The sequence below is a fragment of the Acomys russatus genome, chromosome 28 (genome assembly GCF_903995435.1).
Source record: "Acomys russatus chromosome 28, mAcoRus1.1, whole genome shotgun sequence".
In the NCBI taxonomy this organism is placed as follows: domain Eukaryota; kingdom Metazoa; phylum Chordata; class Mammalia; order Rodentia; family Muridae; genus Acomys; species Acomys russatus.
The window spans coordinates 39,303,386-39,323,865 of record NC_067164.1 but is presented as its reverse complement, the minus strand read 5'-3'; the positions used below and the strand labels follow the sequence as shown (position 1 = coordinate 39,323,865).

At 50.4% G+C, this 20,480-nt stretch overlaps 1 protein-coding gene across 1 annotated transcript in view; it reads right to left on the bottom strand.

Moving 5' to 3' along the window:
* Window positions 1–4,117: 4,117 nt before the first annotated feature.
* The window catches only part of Aff1 (ALF transcription elongation factor 1), a 123,519-nt gene continuing 107,156 nt past the window's right edge, over window positions 4,118–20,480 (bottom strand). Inside the window, 10 exon segments of the mRNA XM_051170085.1 lie at window positions 4,118–4,286; window positions 5,032–5,255; window positions 6,798–6,935; window positions 7,373–7,444; window positions 7,931–8,064; window positions 10,678–10,715; window positions 10,718–10,737; window positions 10,912–11,003; window positions 11,581–11,818; window positions 12,856–12,962. Of these exon segments, the coding sequence (XP_051026042.1) occupies window positions 4,165–4,286; window positions 5,032–5,255; window positions 6,798–6,935; window positions 7,373–7,444; window positions 7,931–8,064; window positions 10,678–10,715; window positions 10,718–10,737; window positions 10,912–11,003; window positions 11,581–11,818; window positions 12,856–12,962 (1,185 nt within the window). The 3' untranslated portion in view covers window positions 4,118–4,164.

Genomic DNA, 20,480 nt, shown 5'->3' with positions numbered 1-20,480 from the left:
AAAAGAAAAAAAATCTCTCACAGATCATGTCTGCCTCTTTTAAAGGATTCTACAAGGCAGCTAAATTTTATTCACAAAAGCCCCAAGTTTGAAGTTCCATTGCTGAAGTTGATTTAAAAAGAAACCAAACGGTGGTGTTCCCATATCTGCGCTGAACATCTTCACTGGGAGCAGCTGTTTCCCCAGTCTGCATACAAAGCCAGGTACTGGTGGGGGCTGGCACATTATTCCATGGTAATCAAAGACGCACTGAAGGTAGACCAGTGATTTTCAGTATCACTTGGACAACCTATTCCTTTTTAAAGCAATTTTAATAATACCAAGATTTGACTTTTTTCTAACATGGTAAGAAAGAAAATATATAATATATAATATAATATATAGTGGTAATAAATAAAAAAAAAAAAAAGGCAACCCTGCTCAGGTATCATCCAAAACATGATCACATTCAGAAAAAAGTTAAAACAAGATTCGGGACACACGTGTACACACATGCAGACACCTCAACACGAACAGTGTATGGCTGACACCATGAGGATGTGCAGTGTTCTTAGCAATACATGTCGCGGCCTGAACAAACGGCAAACTTAATGCTCCCTATATCGAGCACTGCTAAGACAGAGCAAGTCAGTCTTCCCTGGGTCAGCCCGGCCCAACAGCGCAGCGAGGCGTGCCTGTACTGGCCTTGTCCAGTGTCAGGCTCACAGGGAGCTCTGGCCTGCCTTCCTGTCCTCTGCCTCTCTCTGCTCACCACGGTGACTGCCAATGCCCGACGCACAGCAGGACAATATAGTGTGAATCAAACCCAAGCAACCAAAGACATTTACAGCCTCCTGAAGAAGTGAGGTGGAAGGCGCTTGTCATTGCCTCAGTGAGAGCACAGCCACAAGGGCCACCACCTCAGCAGGAAGTCGGCACACCTGGACGGCACAGTGGAGAACTTGCCTGGCAGAAATGCCACTTGCAGGTTTTAAAGGAAGCCCCAGCACCATGCCTGTCTACCCTGACACTCCCTACAACAAGACGACAAAATAAAGACACAGGAAGAGGCCTCACACCATCATTTCCAAATGGACCAAAACCAAACCAACAACAAAAAGGGCAGGGAGAGGGGGGCATCCAAGTTGATCATAGCGTCTCCACAGCTGCAAAGCGATCGCTCACTCTTCAGTGTTTCTAAAAAGGAGTCCAAAATACTCTGACTTAACTACTTCTAACCAGTGGGAGCGAGGGAAACAGATGACATGGGAAGCAGTCAGAGACAGAGTGTAGTGTTAGGGAAAATCATTAAGAAAAAGGGCAGAGGAGGAGGACGGAATCTGTAGGAGGCCTGGAAAGATTTTAGATACATATTTTAAAGCCCAACTCAGTTACCAGCCCACAAATAGACTTCAACCTTCACACCGCAGAAAAGTAAACGTGGGCCCCATGAAACCACCCGAAGGTGCGGCAGAACCAACAGCATCTCTTCAGAAAGTCTATTTGGTCAACAAAGGCACAAATGTGTCTAGCCACATCTGCTACCCTCTTGTGCTGAGGAGCACAAGTCCTCTGCATTTCCAGACAGGGATCATAGGACCCAGGTCTGTCCCTAATGCCCATACATACGGTATCAGCTAAGGCACATTTTCAAGTACGACCAGGAAGAGTCTGTTCTAAACTTCCTACGACCTAGAGAACATGGTGGGCAGCTGGGGCGATCCAGTTTGTCCAGGGAATAGACATCTTTGTCAAAACATCTACAAAATAAATGCTGCTTTGTTTTTAAAGAAAAATCAGTATTTCCCATGCCCTCATGAGGGAACCCTCCTGCTCCTCCCTGGTTCTACACGGCCTGCCTTCTGAGCACCTTACCCGAGGCAGCCTGTTTTAGCAGGAGGCTTTGTACATGTATCAAATTGTACTTACTTCCAAAAGAGAAAACATTCAACACTTGGGGGAAAAGTACACTCCTGGACTTTCTATTGCAGCCAGACGGTCCATACACACCCTTTGTAGTGGCAAAGGCTAGATTTACTCACTCCTTAAACGCTGTCTATCTCACCGTGGAGTATGTGCTCTTCTACGGGTGTAAGACATCACACACCAAAGGGTTAATTTTATAGTCCTCCCAAACGAACTTCCTTGGTGGGGAGGGGAAATTGCCTTTGGGAATTGTAAGCACACAGTGAAAAGTGCAAATAGCTTAAGAGTCTCCAGGTTTCTACAGTGAGCTTTAGGAAACAGCACTGACAAGCCACTGTGCTTTCACTCTATTAAAAGGCAGCCAGAGGCCCTCTCCCCTCAGGTACTGTGTTGTGGGAAACCAGCAACAGCTACAGACCCAGCTGGTACAAACGAAATTGTATATAGAGTTGAGGAAACACATCCACACAAAGAATGGGGCAGTCTACTTTTCCTGCACTGGCGAATGTGTCTGGTCAAGGGGCACTGTGGACCACTGGTAGGCGCGCACATGCACGTGCACACACACACAGATGCTCGCTCTGGCAAAATGCACACAACCATTCACAACTGAGAGGCAGCAAAGGGACAGACAGCTGTGGGAGAGGAAAAAGAGCCTGAAGAGGCAACACAGTGCCAGGGACAACCTACCATGGGCTGCGGCTCAGGTAACAAGTAGTTTAAAGAGTAAAATGGCTTTGCTTCAGTACATCAATAAAGAAAACTGCTTAGTCGGATCACAGCCATGGTCTACGCGCAGATATGCACAAGGCAGCCACTCTCTAGCTTTAGCCAAACAATGAAAGGCTGAGAGGCTAAGGACAGATGGGTCTCCCGTCTCCACTAATCTATAAATGCAAAACACCCAAGCACAGCTGGTAGGAAGCCGAGACAGTGAACACATGTGCAAATTCTACTGTCTAGAGGAATAAAAAGAATTTGCTCTTCAAAAACACTGTGCTCAGAGTGTTCCAGGACTAAGCTCTCAAGGAAAAGTCTGTGCTTGTAGGCAGGTGTGCGTTCCAAGTGCTCCCCCACTTCCTGTCAAGGTGATCTTGGTTTAATGTGGACGGGGTACAGCCTGGTAAGGTCACAGAGCCTCTTCAGTCTCATCACACCTGAGAAGATGGTCTGCTGTGAAAGTGGATAGTAGTGGGTTGATTTTTTTTTTTTTAAAGTTGAATTAACTCCCATCCCCAATGTCCCCTGGATAGTCAAGGGCTTTAGAAAGTTGAGTTTTGCTATAAATATAGAATATTTGTAGCAGAAAAATAACAGCCTCTCTGGGAAGACCACTTTTGTTTACGAGTAGCCACAGCACCTGGGATTCCAGCACCAGCAGACAGATGAGCGCATCCACCTCCTGTCCAAGGTAAACGTGGCTCCTTCTGCCGGTGGCACCACACAGCACCGGTGGGAAGCGCAGAAAACAGCGGGGGTGCTGATTGGCCAGGCCCTTTCCTGGAGTGTGGCAAAAGGAAGTCTGAGGCCTCCTGGGATGTGGGGAAGACTGTAAGAGGGCCCCAGGTCTAAACGCTGCCACTCCTTAGGGCTAACCTGGGATGCTTCTCAGGATAGCCAGAGACCAGAGTTGGACAGTGTGCACGACTCCAGGCACCGTGGGATGGGGCGTCACCTTCACTTTTTTAGATGCTAATACTCGGTGTCCTCAGAGCCCCTGTTCATGCAGGGAGAGAGGTGCAGTGGGGGCCTTCACTTCTGTTTTATAAATTGCCATTAGAAGTTTCCTTTAAAACTTGAAAAAACAAAAACTATGAAACCCTTCACCAAAAATTATTATTCAAAAAAAAAAAAAAAAAAATCCTTCTGGACGTGAGCTAGTGTGACCACTGAGATGACAAGAGTTTGCCGTCAGACTTGAATGGAAGGAAGGTTCTCTTCCTCTCACTTGCAACTTGTATCCTGTCGTTCAAACAAACAGAAATCAGAAATGTTTCTAGACCATTCATGTGCCGCCAGTTAGGCTCCACTGCCCTTCTGTCCTTCCATTAGGAAAGGCAACACCATCTCCCACCATCCGCTCTGCTGACCAGCGTCCGACCGATGACCACGCAGCTTGTGAGGTGAAGTGACAAGCATCCTGGCCATCTTATGTGCTTTTCTTCTGCATCTGACATCCCGATCGGACAACTGTCTACACTGATCAAGGCTTCCAAATGTGCAAATACATTCCAAGGCATGGAGCAAGCCTGGCCTGCGCTAGGGAGCTTTGGGAGCTTGTTTCAGCCGCTGCAGACCCTGCCTTGTGTAGTGCACCAGGTCCACCAGGCTGCTGTTGAGGGCCAAGATACGCACTTTTGTGCTGAGCTGAGCAAAGAATTCTGCAATAGAATGCAAATCAAACTCAAATAAATAAATGAACAGCATCAAACTGAAATGAAAGCACAAACATCCCAGAGACAACATCCCCCACAGCATCCCGTGGCTCAGCTAGTGTACTTCTCCTCAAGAGCTGGCTAACTCTGCACAGCCCCACATTAGAAGTCCAGAACCTTCTAAAAGAAATCAAAACTCATGCCTAGTGAGTGGCTGGTATGTTTCAAGTGTCCAACTGATGCACTGTGGTCCATGAGGGCATGAGGAGAGTGGGAAAGACATAAAGAGGCTGTGGAGAAATTTAGAGCAGGTCACCTTCTTCCAACCAGGAAGAAAATGTAATAGGGTGTATGTATGTTCACTAGTGTTCACCCATCACGTGTGCATGTAACCTTTATTTAGGGGATGCTGGCACCAACATCAGTCAGCGCCTCTGGCTCAGACCCTGAGTTCCATGTCTTCCCCCGTGTGCCCCGGTGATGTCTGCTATGCTCTATGCCTCAGACTGTGGCTGCTTCACCTCAGGCGTGCTGAGCAGAGGGGCAGACCACGCCTCTGCTGCAGCCCTGTCCTCCCGCTAGCCTTTCAGTTCAGGTTCAAACGGTGATGCCAACATTGGGGAAATCTAACTCACACCCCAGAGTCGGAGGAACTACACCCAGGTTATGAAGCAGAGAGGGAAATCTGAGGACAGCCACCCAATTCTTTTGCCCCACCCCCACCCCACCCCACCCCCACCGAGCCCCTCACCTTTATTTTTCCTTGAAAGAGCCTCTGCCTGTTCCCAGAGGTCAAAGGCTTTGAGGACATGGGATGTGATGTTGACATAGGAGGAGGTCATGTTCTGGATGGCGACTGGGGTACTGATGGTGGCAGTCACCCCACTGTTCCCCATACTGCCAGCGCTTGATTGGGACCCTATGGAGCTGGCAGGAGAAGGCATCGGGGAGAGGGGAGACGGAACGCCTGTGCTTCTGTGAGAATGGAGAAAGACTCGGTTACTTACATAAACCAGCAGATCACAGAGCAGTCTCTGGAACTGCAGTCTAAATTTCTGGGCGTGCTCCCCCAAACAGTAATCACTGGTAAAGTCATTCCTATGAGATCAAAAGACACATCCCGAGCTGTGCTACCAGCACACTCTGAGCCTTTGCTAAGTCCTCATCCTCTGAGACCCCGCCCCCTCCTCCTCCTGGTGCCATTAAGGCAGCAACAAGAGCTCGGCAGGGCTGGGGGTTACGGGGGCAGGGCCTCCGAGATGCATCTCCACCCGTGGTCTTCTCTTTCAGTCAGCCAGCTCGGACTGACTCCCATCAGTCGGAACACTGCTTTCTATGCATTTCTCCTCCTCTCCCTGGGTCACAGCACCAGAGGTGCATGGCTGGCTCCTAAAGCTCCCACTGAGTCAGTAAACAGTCGTGGAACAAAAGAACCGCAGCAGGCTGGGCACAGCAGCTGTGGATAAGGAGCTCCAGTGCGCTCACTCTGGGCCTGGCCCTACACAGTCACATGCTTCAACAGGGTCAAGGAAGTCCAGTCACGTAAGCCCGATAGACGGACAGAACAGAGGACGCCTGACAATCGGCGACCTGCCAGGGTGGCTGTCACTGCTGCATCCTGGAAGCTAGGTGGCTTGGCGTGAAGAAACCACCCTAGCTGAATCACATGACCGACGACAACACAGTCACCCGTGCTAGACACCCTTAGTCAGAATGTCCTTTTTAAAGAAACCACGCGAAGCCCCTTCCCTTTTGATTGCTAGTACTGGGTCTGTGTTATATATGTTGCTCTCTGAAAGCAAGGCCCAGAAGAAACAAGACTTCCTGAGGAACACTAGGAAGAGACAAAACAGCACGTGGGGGCAGTGCTGCATGCACTTAGGAGGCTGAGATAAAAAGAGCACAGGTTTGAGGCCAGCCTGGGCTAGAGTGAGGTCCTGTCTTAAACAAAACGAAGAGCCGGACCATGAAAAAACTCATTTCACCAGGCACCGTCATCACCCGGGCGGCGGTGGCGCACACCTTTAGTCCCAGCACTCAGGAGGCAGAGGCATGCAGATCTGCGTGAGTTCGAGGCCAGCCTGGTCTACAGAGTGAGTTCCAGGACATTTGAGGCTACACAGAGAAACCCTGTCTTGAGAAACAGAACCGGTTCCACAAGCACGCTGGTCCAGAGCCCCGCCTTCAGGCACCGTTGCTGGGGATCTCTGGCTGCTCCTGCCCTCTCAGCTGAACCTGAAGCTGTTTAGGGAGGCCTCAGTACTGGCTGTCATTTTATGCAACCGGATGTGGGTCCTGGCTGGTCAGTGGGAACTACTGTATCTTCTGTGTTATCTCATCAACCTGAATTTAGTTTATCTGTTTCTAAGAAGGGGAAAAAGTAGCTAACGGAAACCCAAAGTCTCTCTCTGTCTCTCTGTCTCTCTGTCTCTCTCTCACACACACACACACACACACACACACAAAAGCAGGACGTGAGTGGCTTGATTGTGTGACTCAAGGAGACTAAGCACTTGCCTTGCCGTGCATGGAGAAGGTGCCTGCGCCACTTTGGAAGAACTCTTGAAGTGGTCGCTGAGAGAGCGCGAATACTTCATTACTAAATCCTTTTTACATCGAAACATTGCCATGTTCAGGAGGGACTGGCAGCGCAAGCTGTGAGCAAAAACAGAGGTCAGCGGGGCTTGTGGGCAGCCCTGTGGACACACACACACTGCCCACCACCTTTGTGAGCACACTGGGTCCTCTGCCTGAGGCCCCTCAACTGTCTCGGTGCACTGTACACCGCCATCAACAGGAAATGCTGGCAGGAAAACAAGTGCATAAATAGCCCTTCAATCCCAAAACTAAAACAAATAGCAGATCCTAGTGACCATTACTGGAATTAAGTTCCCTCCTATCATAATTTTTACTTTAAGAAGATTAATTTAGAGTCAGGCATGCTGGCACACACCTTTAATCCTATGGGGCCAGCCAGAGTCATATAGAGAGAACTCAGGGGATGGGGAAGAATTTTAAAACATTTTTTAATCAAAGGAAAAAAAAACAAGCTTTAGTATTACTTTTACAACAAATAGAAAAAGCATCCATACCATAAAACTGCAAATATCTTCTCTTGTGCTGGCATTGTGGCGTCTGAGAAGGATTTTAGTGACATCATGAATCTGCAGGGAGATAAAACAGTGCAAGGGAGGTCACAGAAGCCCAGGGATGCTGGCTGTGCTAGCTCCCTCTCCTGTCCTCCAGGGGGCGTGAAGAGGAGTACAACACAGAAAAGGGGCGTGGGGTGTTAAGAGCAACCACAAGCCACTCAGAAGACCTGGCCCTGAGGCCTGCTCTCTCTATCGTGAAATGCAAGGAGCATGCCTGGCATGATGACATCTGATATGAAACCTAAGCTGGCCGAGCACCTCCCCAGAGCCTCAGCATGCTCTGCAAAACTCTTGGCAAAATGACATGGCTGCATCCAGTTACCCTGTGCTCCCTCATCTGCAACACACTCTTGATTCGGGACAAGGAAGACCTGTGGACCAACAACCCAAAGCCTGGGCATGAGAGGCAGGCGCTGGACCTGAGCAGAGGACCTGTCCCGGGCTCCCTCTTCAGGTGAGGAGAGAGGCAGGTTTGGGAGACAGCACCCCAGCACTTACTTAATGAGGTCCACAGTTTCTGAGTACACGGCGTACGCTGACTTGGCTGAGCTTTCCGACTCTGTGGCCATCCCACACTCAATGAAAGCCAGGACAGCTTCCAAATACTTGAAGGCCTTTCCAGCCTTGTCAGCCTGTGGGAGGAGAACATGCGCTTCAGTGAGGCTGCAGGCACTCGCAGCTTCTTAGCCTTCCCTGTTAACTCCTCTGTAACCCAAGGTGAGTGGCTGTAGCGGTCAGCTCTGACCTACCAAAGTGTCTTTTGGCGAAAACTCACTAGGGAAGAGAAAGTGATTCCATATTAATCTGAGCCGTGCGTGGTGGCACACCCCTTTAATCCCAGCACTCAGGAGGCAGAAGCAGGTGGATCACTGAGTTCAAGGCCAGCCTGATCTACAAAGCAAGTCTAAGACAGCCAAGGCTACAGAGAAACCTTGTCTCGGAAAACCAAACCAAACCAAACCAAACCAAAAGACTCTGAGAACTTCGGCAAGCACCATGGCTGCCCTGTTATCAGCGGCGGTCCACTCACTCGTCGGTTACGTGAAAACACATAAGCGCTCACTTGTTGAGTTGGGGCCAGGCAGACTATTAGTCTCCTTTGGCACCTTGACTTTCTCAAACAAGGACATGCCTGGCCAACAGGGACAAACACTCAAAACCCCTTCAAGGAAATGTGGAACTAAAGATGGAATCAGACAGCGGTGTGTATCTGTACCACATGTGCTGTGCTGGCAGAGGCCAGAAGGTGTCAGACCCTCTGGACCTGGAGGTAAGGATGACAGTGAGCTGCCATGTGGTGTAGGGACTGAGCCCAGGGTCCCCCGCAGGGAGCGGCAAATGCTCTTAACTCCTCTAACCAAGCCTGGGCTTCAATTTGCAAATGTATTTCAAACCACTTCTCTTGGGGAATTTCCAAAATTAATACTTACCTTGGCAAAATGAAGTGTCAAATAATTAGTCACGTTGCACTTCCCTAGGTACCCTGCAAGGCTGATAGTGGCCTTCCTGTCACAGTGTCCTCAGGTCTTCTGGAATGGTGCTAGAAGGGAAAAGCTGGACTTCCCTATTCAAGAGAGTACAGCGTAGAGATGAAACACACTCGTGTTCAGTTGTGCAACTTTACTGCGGGATGCCAAATGGACGGCTCTGTGGCGTTACGGAATGAATAAAGCATCGTAGCTGGCCATGGTGGCAGTTTGCCAGTGAGGCCAGAACGCAGGGGCTGAGCAAGAGCAAGGCTATATGACGAGGGCCAGCCTGGACTACGTTAAGCCCCTGCGGAAGAGGCGGAAGAGGGAGGCCATACACAGGTCACCAGCAGATTCTGAGAGTAACAGTGAGATGCAGCTGGTTATAAAGCAGGACGCCCTGGCACAGTGGAGGCAGACGGTGCAGAGCAAGCTCTCGGGGATCGACTGCAACAGTTTGAATAATGAGGTGCAGAGCAGTGCCCCCAAAACCTGAAAGAGTCACTGATCTCGCAGCATATTGAAAAGTGGGGAGCGGGAAAGAGGCAGCTGAGGGTACCACACTGCTTGGCACAGGCTGAGCTGCCACATGGCCTGGCACAGAGTCATGTCAGTCCTAGTAGGCGCCTTGACCCCTCACGGCACCAAGCATGGGAGGCAACTGAGGACCATTTTATCTGATAAACAGGGCACCTGCAACTAGGATAGAAAGACACGGGCCAAAGTCCCCATGGCCACAAGAGGGCAGCGGAGCAGGTCTCTGAGAAGTGACAGGCCTACAGGGGCAGGTGTCCAGAGGACAGTCCAGGAGGCACGTGTGTTTAAGACAGTTTTGGATCTGAGAGGCCCCAACAAATACAAACCTCCAGCGTCTTCAAAGTTAAGTACAATGGAGGGGGTTAATGAGATGGCTTGGCAGGTAAGTGCTTGCTGGCAGGCCTGGTGGCCTGGTCGGACCTTGGGACGTGCACGATGGAAGCCGAGAATGGACTCCCATGAGTCCATCCCCACCCAAGTAAATGTACAATTATATAAATAAGAAAAAAAACTCAGTAAGACTAAAGGCAAATGTGATCCCCTCCCCCATGTCTACAGTACACAGCAAACCTGCTCCCTGCAGAAGCTCGGTGGCTAGCAGGTGAAGAGAGTTGCTGCGTCTGCACCTTACACTGTCCTCCTGGGGCCAACTGTCCCTTCAGATTTGTACACAAGATCACTCTGGGATACAAATAGGCTTCGTCACCTTGTACAGTGTTTAGGGTGGACACAGACGGACTGATTCAATAATAGTTCATTTTACACATCTCAAAAACGGATTCAGTGGGTTGAACAAACAAACAATAAAACTGCTCATGCCGTAAATCAGCACCCCACAGATCAACTTGCACTCAGACTGAACGAGTGAGCTGAAGGCCACAATCCCCCAAAGGCCCTCAGAGGGTAAGAGCCTGGTTATCCTGCTCACAAGAGGCTGACAGTAGCCACACAGTCCTTGTGCTGCCCCCACCTCAGAAGCTGCCATGTACTCCTGTTTCCCTCACCCAGCACTCCCATACACCCGGTCCTTCATTGCTGCCCCTCCAGGCGCACACCTGCTGCCCCCACATGCACTCCTCCTGCTGCGCCCACCCAGGTCCCCCAGTATAACAGTCCTCCTACTGCTGCCCCATCCCAAAATACCCATAGACACTGCTCCATCCCATAAGTACACACTCACAGTGTGCAATATGGCCGAACGGAGAGCACAGTTTTTTCCCTTAATCTAACAGGACTGACCATTGCCTCTGCTTTGCACTTCAGCTTTTTAGCCTCCTCATGTGAATATCAGCTTGCTGTCTGAAGAAAAAGAAGAAAAGGCAGATGTGGGTCATACAAACAAAATGACTCCCTGGAGTGAGGCGGGGAGGGGGCAGGCTCCCAGGGCTTCTACCTAGGGCAGGATGGGGCAGGGAGGGGCCAGGCTCCCAGGGCTTACCTGGGGCGGGGAGGGGCCAGGCTCCCAGGGCTTACCTGTCAGCCTTCATCTGTGGCTTCCCTGGTTTAGAGTTACCGTTTGGCAAAGAAGGCACTGGAAAAGGGTTTGCAGCATCTTCAGAAGATCCCTATAAAACACATCCACATTGCCCTCTGAGTGGGGAAGCGGCCCTGGCCGCACATCTACATCGCCCTCTTAGCTGGGAAGGCCCATGGCTCTGGTGGACAGTGAGCAGAAGCAGTCCAGCTGCGCCAGCACCTCCTGCCTAGGTAACCGGTGCTGCTGCTGGCTGCATGCAAAGGGCAGACAACACAACGCCAATGTGGCCGCCCCACCTGATGTGCACCCGCTTAACCAGAAGCCGGGACACCTGCTTTATGTCCCGTTATGATGGATAACGGAAGTCTTTCAGATTAAAGAGCCAAAGTGCTGAGCTAGTCCATTTCTTAGGCCAAACATCTAAACATCTGACAGAAATTCACTGTGAAAGCTGGTGTGATATTTTTTTCCATCTCTGAATCACTTCAACAAAAATAAAGAGTCCCTGCCCCATATTTTTCTGTAATTATAGCTATCATATCATTTACTCTTTAAAAAAAAAAAAAAAGAAGGAAAGAAAGAAACCAAGAATCGCCGCACTAAAAAAGACGAGTGCTCTAGAGCTAAGCATAGGTGGGAGCGCTTCGCCCACTGCTGCCGCTTACTTTGAGTTCTGAGCCCCTGGCCTGTGCTTTTCTGTGCTTGGGAGCAGAAGCTTCCTTTGAGCTGCCCTTGCTGCTGGTGGCACTTTTGGGAGGGTCCTGGCTACCGGTGTCTGCATCCGGCTTTAACCTCTTGTGTGCAGGTTTGCTTGACTTCTGGGAGGAGGAGGAGGAAGACGACGACACAGGTGGAGGAGGAAGCATTTCCTTTCTTGAGGACTCTGAGGAGGGCCTGGGTGTCCTGGAGTGCAACAGTCAAAGCAGAATACACATCACAGCTGAGGTTGTTTATAAAGAACACAGTGGTCAGTGACACAAAAGGTCGCAGTGTCGTGGAGCATGTAACCGTGCTGTAGACAGGCCAGGCTGTAGGGACTCGGGGGCTTTGTAAAGTCCAGCTGTCTGGACTAGTGACCAGCGTGGAGGTTCACTGAGCTGGGCGGCTTGCTCTAACCATTCCATTGCGCGCCTAGCTGTTCCTTACCACACACAAACAAGCTCAACGGTCACCTCACATCTGACACTCTCCATATCCAGTGGCATGCTCCCCCTGCCCGTACCCACACCCCTAAAATGCACTTGTGGTTTTCCGAGTCTCTCTCGTGAGGCAGTTTCTTGAATAAAGCAGAGAGTTAATGGCAGGTACTGTAAGCAGCCACGCCACTCGACACGACCTCTCTCGCCTGTCACTTCATCTGTCTGCCACTCACAGACACGGGGAGACTCCACAGCTGCGGCAGAGCCCTGGAACTGAGCTGTCCTCAGTAGAAGCAAGACCTGCAGTAGGAACCCGGGGCTTGGAGTAAATCTTACACCTGTTTCCCATCCTGCTAAAAATTAAAATAAAGGAGGAGGGGGAGGAGGAAAAGGAAATAATGAGGAGGCTTTTCCAGTCGACTTTTCTTGTCTGCCTACACAGTACCAGGGGTTACAGCTGGAACCTCGATGCGTGCTAAAGTGCCCCTCCACTGCTGTGCTTAATCACTGGCTCTTATTTTCTTCTAGGAAAAAAAAAATTCAGGCAAGAGACAGCTCAGTGGCAGAGCACCTTGCTTAGCACGTACATGGCCCCGGGTTCATCCCCAACATCACTATAAAAAGGTTTTCTACAGAAAACATTAACTCTAGGTATTTAGGAAATGCTTAGTGAAAGTGTTTTTGATAAAACTAGATTTGCTGCCAAATGAATGAATACAGCCTGACTCAGGACAAGCCACCAGTGCCACGGCCCTAGTGCAGAAGGAAGCTGCCCCAGGCTGCCCCGCCTGCCACACTCACTTTGTTTTGGAAGGTTCCGGGTGGGAAGATGAAGATGACGCGGTCTGAGGCTTGAGTTCCTTCTCCAGTCTGAGTCTCTTGTTATCGCCGTCCTTTTCTGGATCGCCCTGTTATTGTAAGAACAACCATAACCAGCGTCAGGCACCTTCATAGACAAAAGGAGAGGAAGTGCAGGCACAGTAAAGGGGACCTAACAGCCGCCGGGACGTCTGTGCCGACAGCACCTTTCTGCCTGTGGCTGCGTGTGGTGCCGGTGTGCTCTCCTGCACACCGACCATGTGATGAGGGTAGAGCGAGCAGCTTCTAACGGCGCTGGCAGCTTGCAATGCTGTGCTTTGATCATTACTTTCTCTTGGCCACTCTTGATGCTTGCTGGTTCCTCTCCTCTTACACGGCATCCCTCCCTGACTATGCCGTGTGTGTGTGTGTGTGTGTGTGTGTGTGTGTGTGTGTGTGTGTGTGTGTGTGTGTGTTCCCTCTCCTGCTTTGTCATCATTTGTGTGTGTAGTCCCTCTTCTACTTTATCTCTCTCTCTCTCTCTCACACACACACACACACACACACACACACACACACGTTCTATCTATGTAGTTCTGGCTGTCCAGAAACTCACTGTGTAGACCAAGCTAGCTTCAAACTCATAGAAATCCACTTGCCTCTGTCTCCCAAGTGCTAGAATTAAAGGTGTGCACCACCACACCTGGCAGGTCCTACAATTTTTAACTTTAGGTTCTTCATAAGACAAAATATGTGGGATTTGTCTGAGTCCGGCTAATTTCGATGATTTCTAGTCCCACCCCTACCGGAAAGGACACAATTGCATTCTTATCTATGGCTGAGTTAGAAACTCCAGAATGTTCATGGAGCCTCTATTGAGACATTGCTTTGGATGAAGACAGACCATTCTTCACACTGAGGCCAGGGAAGGTGTCAAGAGTAATGGGTGAGAAGAGGACATACACTTCAGCACATCCTAACATTCCCATGCGTTTAGCACCATTACTACTATGTGCAAGGAGTCAACACCTTAGCAGCAAACAAAACCAGTAACGCGTGTGCACTTGCACTTGGTAACATGGGGTGACTTCCTGGAGTCTCCCATGTCTTTGAAAAGAACCATCCATTTTCAGCACCGATTTACTGCGTGTTTAGTCTTCAGAGTGCAATGCCTAAAACTTCTCTAGTGAAAAAGAAAAAAGCAGAATTGAAAAGAAAAGGGCTGGATGGACCCTGGACTCCTCACAGCAAGCACCACACACAGGGACGGCTTCAAGATCTGGCTTTCTGTCTGCTGTGTCTCACCCTCCACACCCATCACCAGGAGAAATAGATCTTTGTTTTTCTTCCTTCCTTCCTTTCTTTAAAAACTTATTATGTATACAGTGTACACTTGTATGCCAGGAGAGGGCACCAGATCTCATTCTAGATGGTTGTGAGCCACCATGTGGGTGCTGGGAATTGAACTCAGGACCTCTGGAAGAGCAGCCAGTGCTCTCAACCTCTGAGCCGCCTCTCCAGCCCGGATCTTTGTTTTTCAAAAGAACTCAATTAAGAGGTTAAAGATGCAGCTCTGTGGTCACGCTGAGTCAGCGAGGTCTAGGCTGAGTGAGAGAACCTATGTCAAGAGTGTGTGTGTGTGTGTGTGTGTGTGTGTGTGTGAGTGTGTGTGTGTGAGTGTGTGTGTGTGTGAGTGTGTGTGTGTGTGTGTGTGTGTGTGTGTGTGTGTGTGTGTGTGTGTGTGTGTGTGTAGAGTAATGTAGTGATATAATCATGACTTCACTGGGAATAAGGGAAGGAAAGGAATCTAAACAAAAAGACTTACGCAACTCAGAAGTGCCCACTTATTTACTAAGATGCTAAGTATATTTTATCATTGAAAAGACAGGTGTTCATGGTGAAAGCCACTGCCACATGTCACTGCCTTCACACACAGCACCCCTGCAAAGATCCACACGGGCCAGCACGGCAGAGTCCCAGCTGGGGGCTCAGAGCAGCGTGTTCTCTCTGGCAGATGGTGACGTGATGAGAACAGAGGCCCTCGTCCTCTGAGCGGTGGGGCCAAAGCTCATGCCTCTTAGTTCCCTGAGTCAGGAGCCAGGGGCACACAGTCAGTCCACAACCAAGGCCAGAGCCTTTGAGCCATAAAGGAAGAAAATGGCCAAAGTAACTGGCAGGGGGCCCCCAGTTGTCACCACACATCACAGAAATGGGGGTGGGAGGTCCCAGTTCTAACCACTGCAGCGTCCTCGGCCCTAAATCTCTCCAAGACATGAACAGACCAGTGCACACAGGGCCACAGAATGCTCACAGTGAAACTGAGATTCGAGGGGTGCTGGGGTGAACAGGACTCTGGTGCCGTTGCGACACAGCTGGCACTCTGCTCAGAATGAGGGTAGCGCCTACATACCTCTTGGTTAATGAAAGACTGAGACAGAATTTCTGCCCAAGGAGCAGTAAACACCTACTTGGTGCCTACACACCCTGCCACTGAAGGCCCAGAGCTGTAGACTGAAGGCTGCACTCGGCATCCTGGAAGCACCAGGAAGTCTAGTCTGGAGAAAAGTGAACGTTTGCTCAAGGATGCAGGTGGCATGGACTTACACATGCGATGCTAAAATATATCTAAAGGAAGGCAGCTCATGACACAGAAAGAGGGAGGCCAACCAAACACAAACTGTCCAGAAGGGAAATGAGAGTCCATGTTTGTCTGATACCAATAAACCACCACAGCAAGTAAGTTTCAGAGGGGGGCGCTCTTCACCAATGTGAACCCTCAGCCAACCACAGACACAAAGAGGGGCTGGCGTACAGGAAATCACCAAACGTCACCAAAGGCCAGCATCTGAAAATGCCAGCATCTACATCTCACCCAAACCATCAGCTTTCTATAGGTTGCTCAGGACTCATTAGCATGGTACCCAATTCCTGATAGAAAGGATATGCCACTGACCCGAAGAAGCACAAGGCTCCGTCCAGTGCTCTCTCCCTGTGCACTGTGCACTTGGATGCTGCCTCCTGTCTGCACAGGCCGCAGCTTCCCCAGAGCAGCTGTGGCATCTGTCCGCTAAGTGTCCTTGAGGGGCGCAGGCAGCCACCGCCCGGGCAGGGCTGTGCAGGGACCTTGAGAGGCCAGGCTAAAGAGGCGGCCAAGGCGGAGGCACACAGTAGTGGGTGTTGGGGAGTTGAGACATGAATTCTACAAGCAAGACCTACCAAGTCTTTAGCTTTTTCTGGGTCAGGAAGCTGTATAAAAGTCATGTGAAAGCAATATATTCTTTAGGAGGGAAAAAGGGAAACTCTCTCTGCCAGTCACCACACTCTCGGGAATGTGGCCAAAGGTCCAGGATTCCAAGCTTCCTTTCCTAGGAAAACAAGCTGTCATGCCCTCCACAGAGGGACGGCAATCTCAGAGTCCCAGTGTGCCTGCTGCTGGCTGTTGGGGCAGGAGGCCTAAGGGTGAGGTGCCAAGTACCACTCCGCCTGCAGAATGGAGCCAAGGGGCAAGAAGACATGAAAGGCTACGGTCGGACTGTGCTGGGCCCTCCCTCAGGGTGGGTGCTGGCCTGGAGCCTACCTTGCCCTGGCTCATCATGAAGGTGCCTGTGGCTCAAAGGGAAACGAAGGCAGTGTTTTCTAACACTGACAGTCACTTAGGGCCACAGGTTCTGAGTAGCGGAAAGATACCAGGAGTTTGGCCATAGTGGTGGAGACGAGAGGGTCTGAGGAGGGACCTGAGAGGCCGCAGAAGGGCTGTACATGGGCACTGGGGTGGCAGCACTGGGCGATGGAAGCGTGGAGCCAGGAGGGATGCTGTGACCATCCTATTGAGTGTCCACCAGAATCAATATAGCGACCATGAACTCTGACTTTGCCTCTTTCAAGAATCTGCCCAGGAGACAGGTGTCTACAGAAAAATGAGAGAGAGGACAAACAAGGAGACTGGCAGGGGCACACACACACTAAGCAGCCATGAGATTCCTGTGGACCTCAACAAAGAGCAGTGGCCGGGGGCCTGCGACAGCTCTGCCCACACACAGGAAGCAAATGAGCTGGGTGGTGTGTGAAGCAAGGGAAAACGGGCACGATGCTTTGGCAACTCTCCCCAGATGGAGGCACAGTAAGAAAAGGCATGGACTCTCGGTCCAAATTCACACTTCACACCATCCAAAGGCCTCCTGGGAAGAAAGCAGGAGAGGAAACTGGGGCAGACAGACACACTGGTACTGGCTGATTTCAGGCAGCCTCCGCTACCACACGGCTGCCATGGCCCCCAGCCAATCAACTTAGAGAAAGGGAACCTAAAAGGCATCAGATTTCACACCCTTCACATTTAAGGACAAAATTAGGGGTTACTAACCTGGGGGCGGGGGAGCAGGGAAAGTCAAAGGCGGAACTAAGCGTCCCAAGCTTAAGAAACACACCTTTTCCTGAGGTATAGACGACTCCCTCCTGCTGTCTACATAAATGAAGGACTATAAAAACACAGTGATCCCCCCACCCCAACCACAGGCAGTGGGTTCTCAGTTACTAAAACAATCGTGTTAAAGAGGGAAGGCTCCAGAGAGCTCCTTCGGCTCCAGAGAGCTCCTTCGTCTCATTATCTGTTGAGATGCCCAGTAAGAAAGACTGTAAGCCCAACACTGAAGCATCAGGTCTCGCTTCCGGGCTGGCAGGGGCTCCATGGTGACAACAGCACACCACAATATCAAAAGAATACCCACTTATTTGCAGGGCCATCTCTAGGCGCATGGAAAGCAGCGGGCACATAGTAGGTCTCAACGTGGAGCTGGGTGTCTGCCGTAGCGTTCTGAGAATGCTCCCATTTTTGCTTTTCTTTCAGATCAGAGAAGCAGAATTCTAGCTTAAGAGAAGAGGACGGATGCTGGACTTTAACTTCTAAACTGCAGCCAACAGTTTGTGTGAGCGGCACTCTCAGTTCAAATGTATTTACCTCAGTTTCTCCACGGTGCCTCATCAGCTGCCATGTCTGATGGCTTCATCACAGCTGTTGACGCTATTGGCTTTTTCTTGTTGCTGATTTTTTGGGGCTGTGAGGCTGAGGACTGAATCCAGGGCTAGGGAGGTGTTCAAACACTGAGCTACATCCCTACTCTAGCATGTAATCTCTTGGATATTCTCATGGGTATTGAGGCTAAAATGCCTTTAAAGACTTGCGAATCCTCTGAGAATTTTTGCTAAATCTCATAGCGGGAGAGGGAGAAGCTCCAAGGGGGCCTTTAAATAAACTGCAACCGTGTGAAGGATTTGGAACAGTCTTAAATGTCCCTGGCTGCATCTTTAGAAAGCTGTTTCTAATATTCATACTGAAAATGGAGGCGTTGTCATGACCTAAATTTGTGAAGTTAAGAAAGTAGGCAGTAGAACCTCTGACCAGAGCTAGGTCCCCAGGTGTGCACACTAGGTGACTCACTGGAGCCAGGGAGACCTGAATGGCAGTCACGGTGCTGACACACAGAATGGACAGCATACGCAATACCTTCCACCCTGGAGCCCAAGAGCCAGCACACCAAAGCACATGTGACTCTGTTGAGGGTAAACACACAACAGCTGGCTTTTTATGCATGCCTGTCTCAGCTGCTGTCAAGCTGTCAAGCTGCTACTAATGACATACTTCAAGCAAGGAACGCCTTATCCTTGTGAACCAGACTCACGGCACACCTGAGCCGTTTCTCTGCCCACAGCAGCTTTTTGTGAGTGGGGACCTAGTAAGGCTGCGCCCCACTGCTGCCAGCCCCATGGGCATTACGATTGTCTGGGAATTTCAAAAATACTAGAGTGGGGCAGAGAAGCCCCTGCTGTCCTCAGGTGACTGTAATGTGGTCAGGCCCCTCTTGACATATGCCTCAGACAGGCAGACTTGCAAGCTCAATCTCTCAGTCATTTGCCAGGGCTTTGTCGAAGTGAGGACATGCCTGCCCTGAGGTGAGGCTGAGGAGGTTCTTACTGTAGATAGGACGGCGAGTACAGCCAAGGAGGAGGAGTCCAGGGCAGAGAGGGAAAGCAGTACACCGAGTGTGGCTGGCAGAGTGAAACAGGCCATGAGAGAAGACACAGAGGGGGGTAGAGAGTGAGAGAGGAAGGGAAGAGGAGGGGGAAAGAACCAGGAGAGGACATGGCCCAAATGGCAGGGCTATATAGGCATCAGAGCTGGGGCTGAGGAGCCCTGGAGTGGCTGGTGCCTGTTGCGGTAGGGGGTGGGGTGAGAGGAACCAGGAGGCCAGCATGGACTCGGTAACAGGTATTTACTGCAATGCTGAGAGAGCATGGTGGCCCGGCTCCAGGAGGCAGGCACTGGTCTTAGAATGAGAGCTAGCCTAGATCCCACAGAAAGCTCCTGACACCGTGGAGCCAACTCTCTGAGACAATATTCCCTCCACCCCAGCGGAAGGCAGAAAAGCAGAGGTGACAGGAGGCACGCTGGGGGGATGGGTAAACAGCGCATCCTTGAGACCTGCTCAGGGTCAGTAGCTGCAGGTGCACTTTCTTAAGGAGGTCCACCACAAATTCCGAGGTGACATTTTGCTCCAGACAGAGAGACAGACACACACACACCAAATCCCATCTCACTCTGAAAGTTTTAAAGTCTTTCTGGCTTAGTGGTGCAGGCCTTAAGCTGGGAGGCAGACAGAGGCAGGTGGTCTGAGTTTGAGGTCAGCCTGGTCTACACAGCCCATACCCAGACAGCCGGAGCTGCATAGATGAACTCTGTCTCACCCTAAGACCGCCCCGCCCTGCCCCCACCCCAAATAAAGCCTTTCTGGAATGGAAATCTGCCCTCTTGTACCTCAAACGGCCCATCAGCAAGCGGAATCCTCCCAAAGGCGTTGCCTGTAGCGCGTGTGGTGGTCGTCACACATACCCTTGCATCTCCGGCAACCAGGTTCTGGGAAACACTGCCCTTTTCAGTTTGCAGGAGGCAAGCTAGCTCTCTAAGCAGGTGGCTGAAGTGGCTGGGCCTCAGACATGCCTGCAAGCTTAGTGATCTTCCCCGCTATTTTCAGGTCAGATTCCACAGCTGAGAAACACATCTTCCAGACTCTTGAGACTGCTGAGTCTTATCTCTGTCAGCAGGGTTGGCCCTCTCTGTGCTTTTTGTGTCAAGATCTGGGCCCCAGGACTACTCCCTAGTCTTTCCTTATCACAAAGAAGAAGAAGAAGAAAAAAAAGATCCTGAGCTCAACAATTTGAGAAAGAAGACACTGTCCAGAGTGGCTCCAAGTCTAAGGAATAGAAAGTCTCCTGCCTTGAAACCTCACAGTAAATGACAAACGTCAGCAGCTCACTTTACTCCAGACCTCTCACCGTATGCTTTAACAGTTCTAGCAATGAAGCATGCAGTCATGAGTTAGCGCAGGCCTTTAAAACAGATCAGAAGGGGCTGGAGAGATGGCTCAGGGGTTAAGAGCACTGGCTGCTCTTCCAGAGGACCTGGGTTCAATCCCCAGCAACCACATGGTGGCTCAGAACTGTATGTAACTCTAGTTCCGGGGCATATATATGACACCCTCACACAGGCACATGCAGGCAAAATACCACTGCACATTAAATAAATAAATAAATAAAGTGAGTAAGAACATTTTAAAAAAGCAGAATACTCATTATCA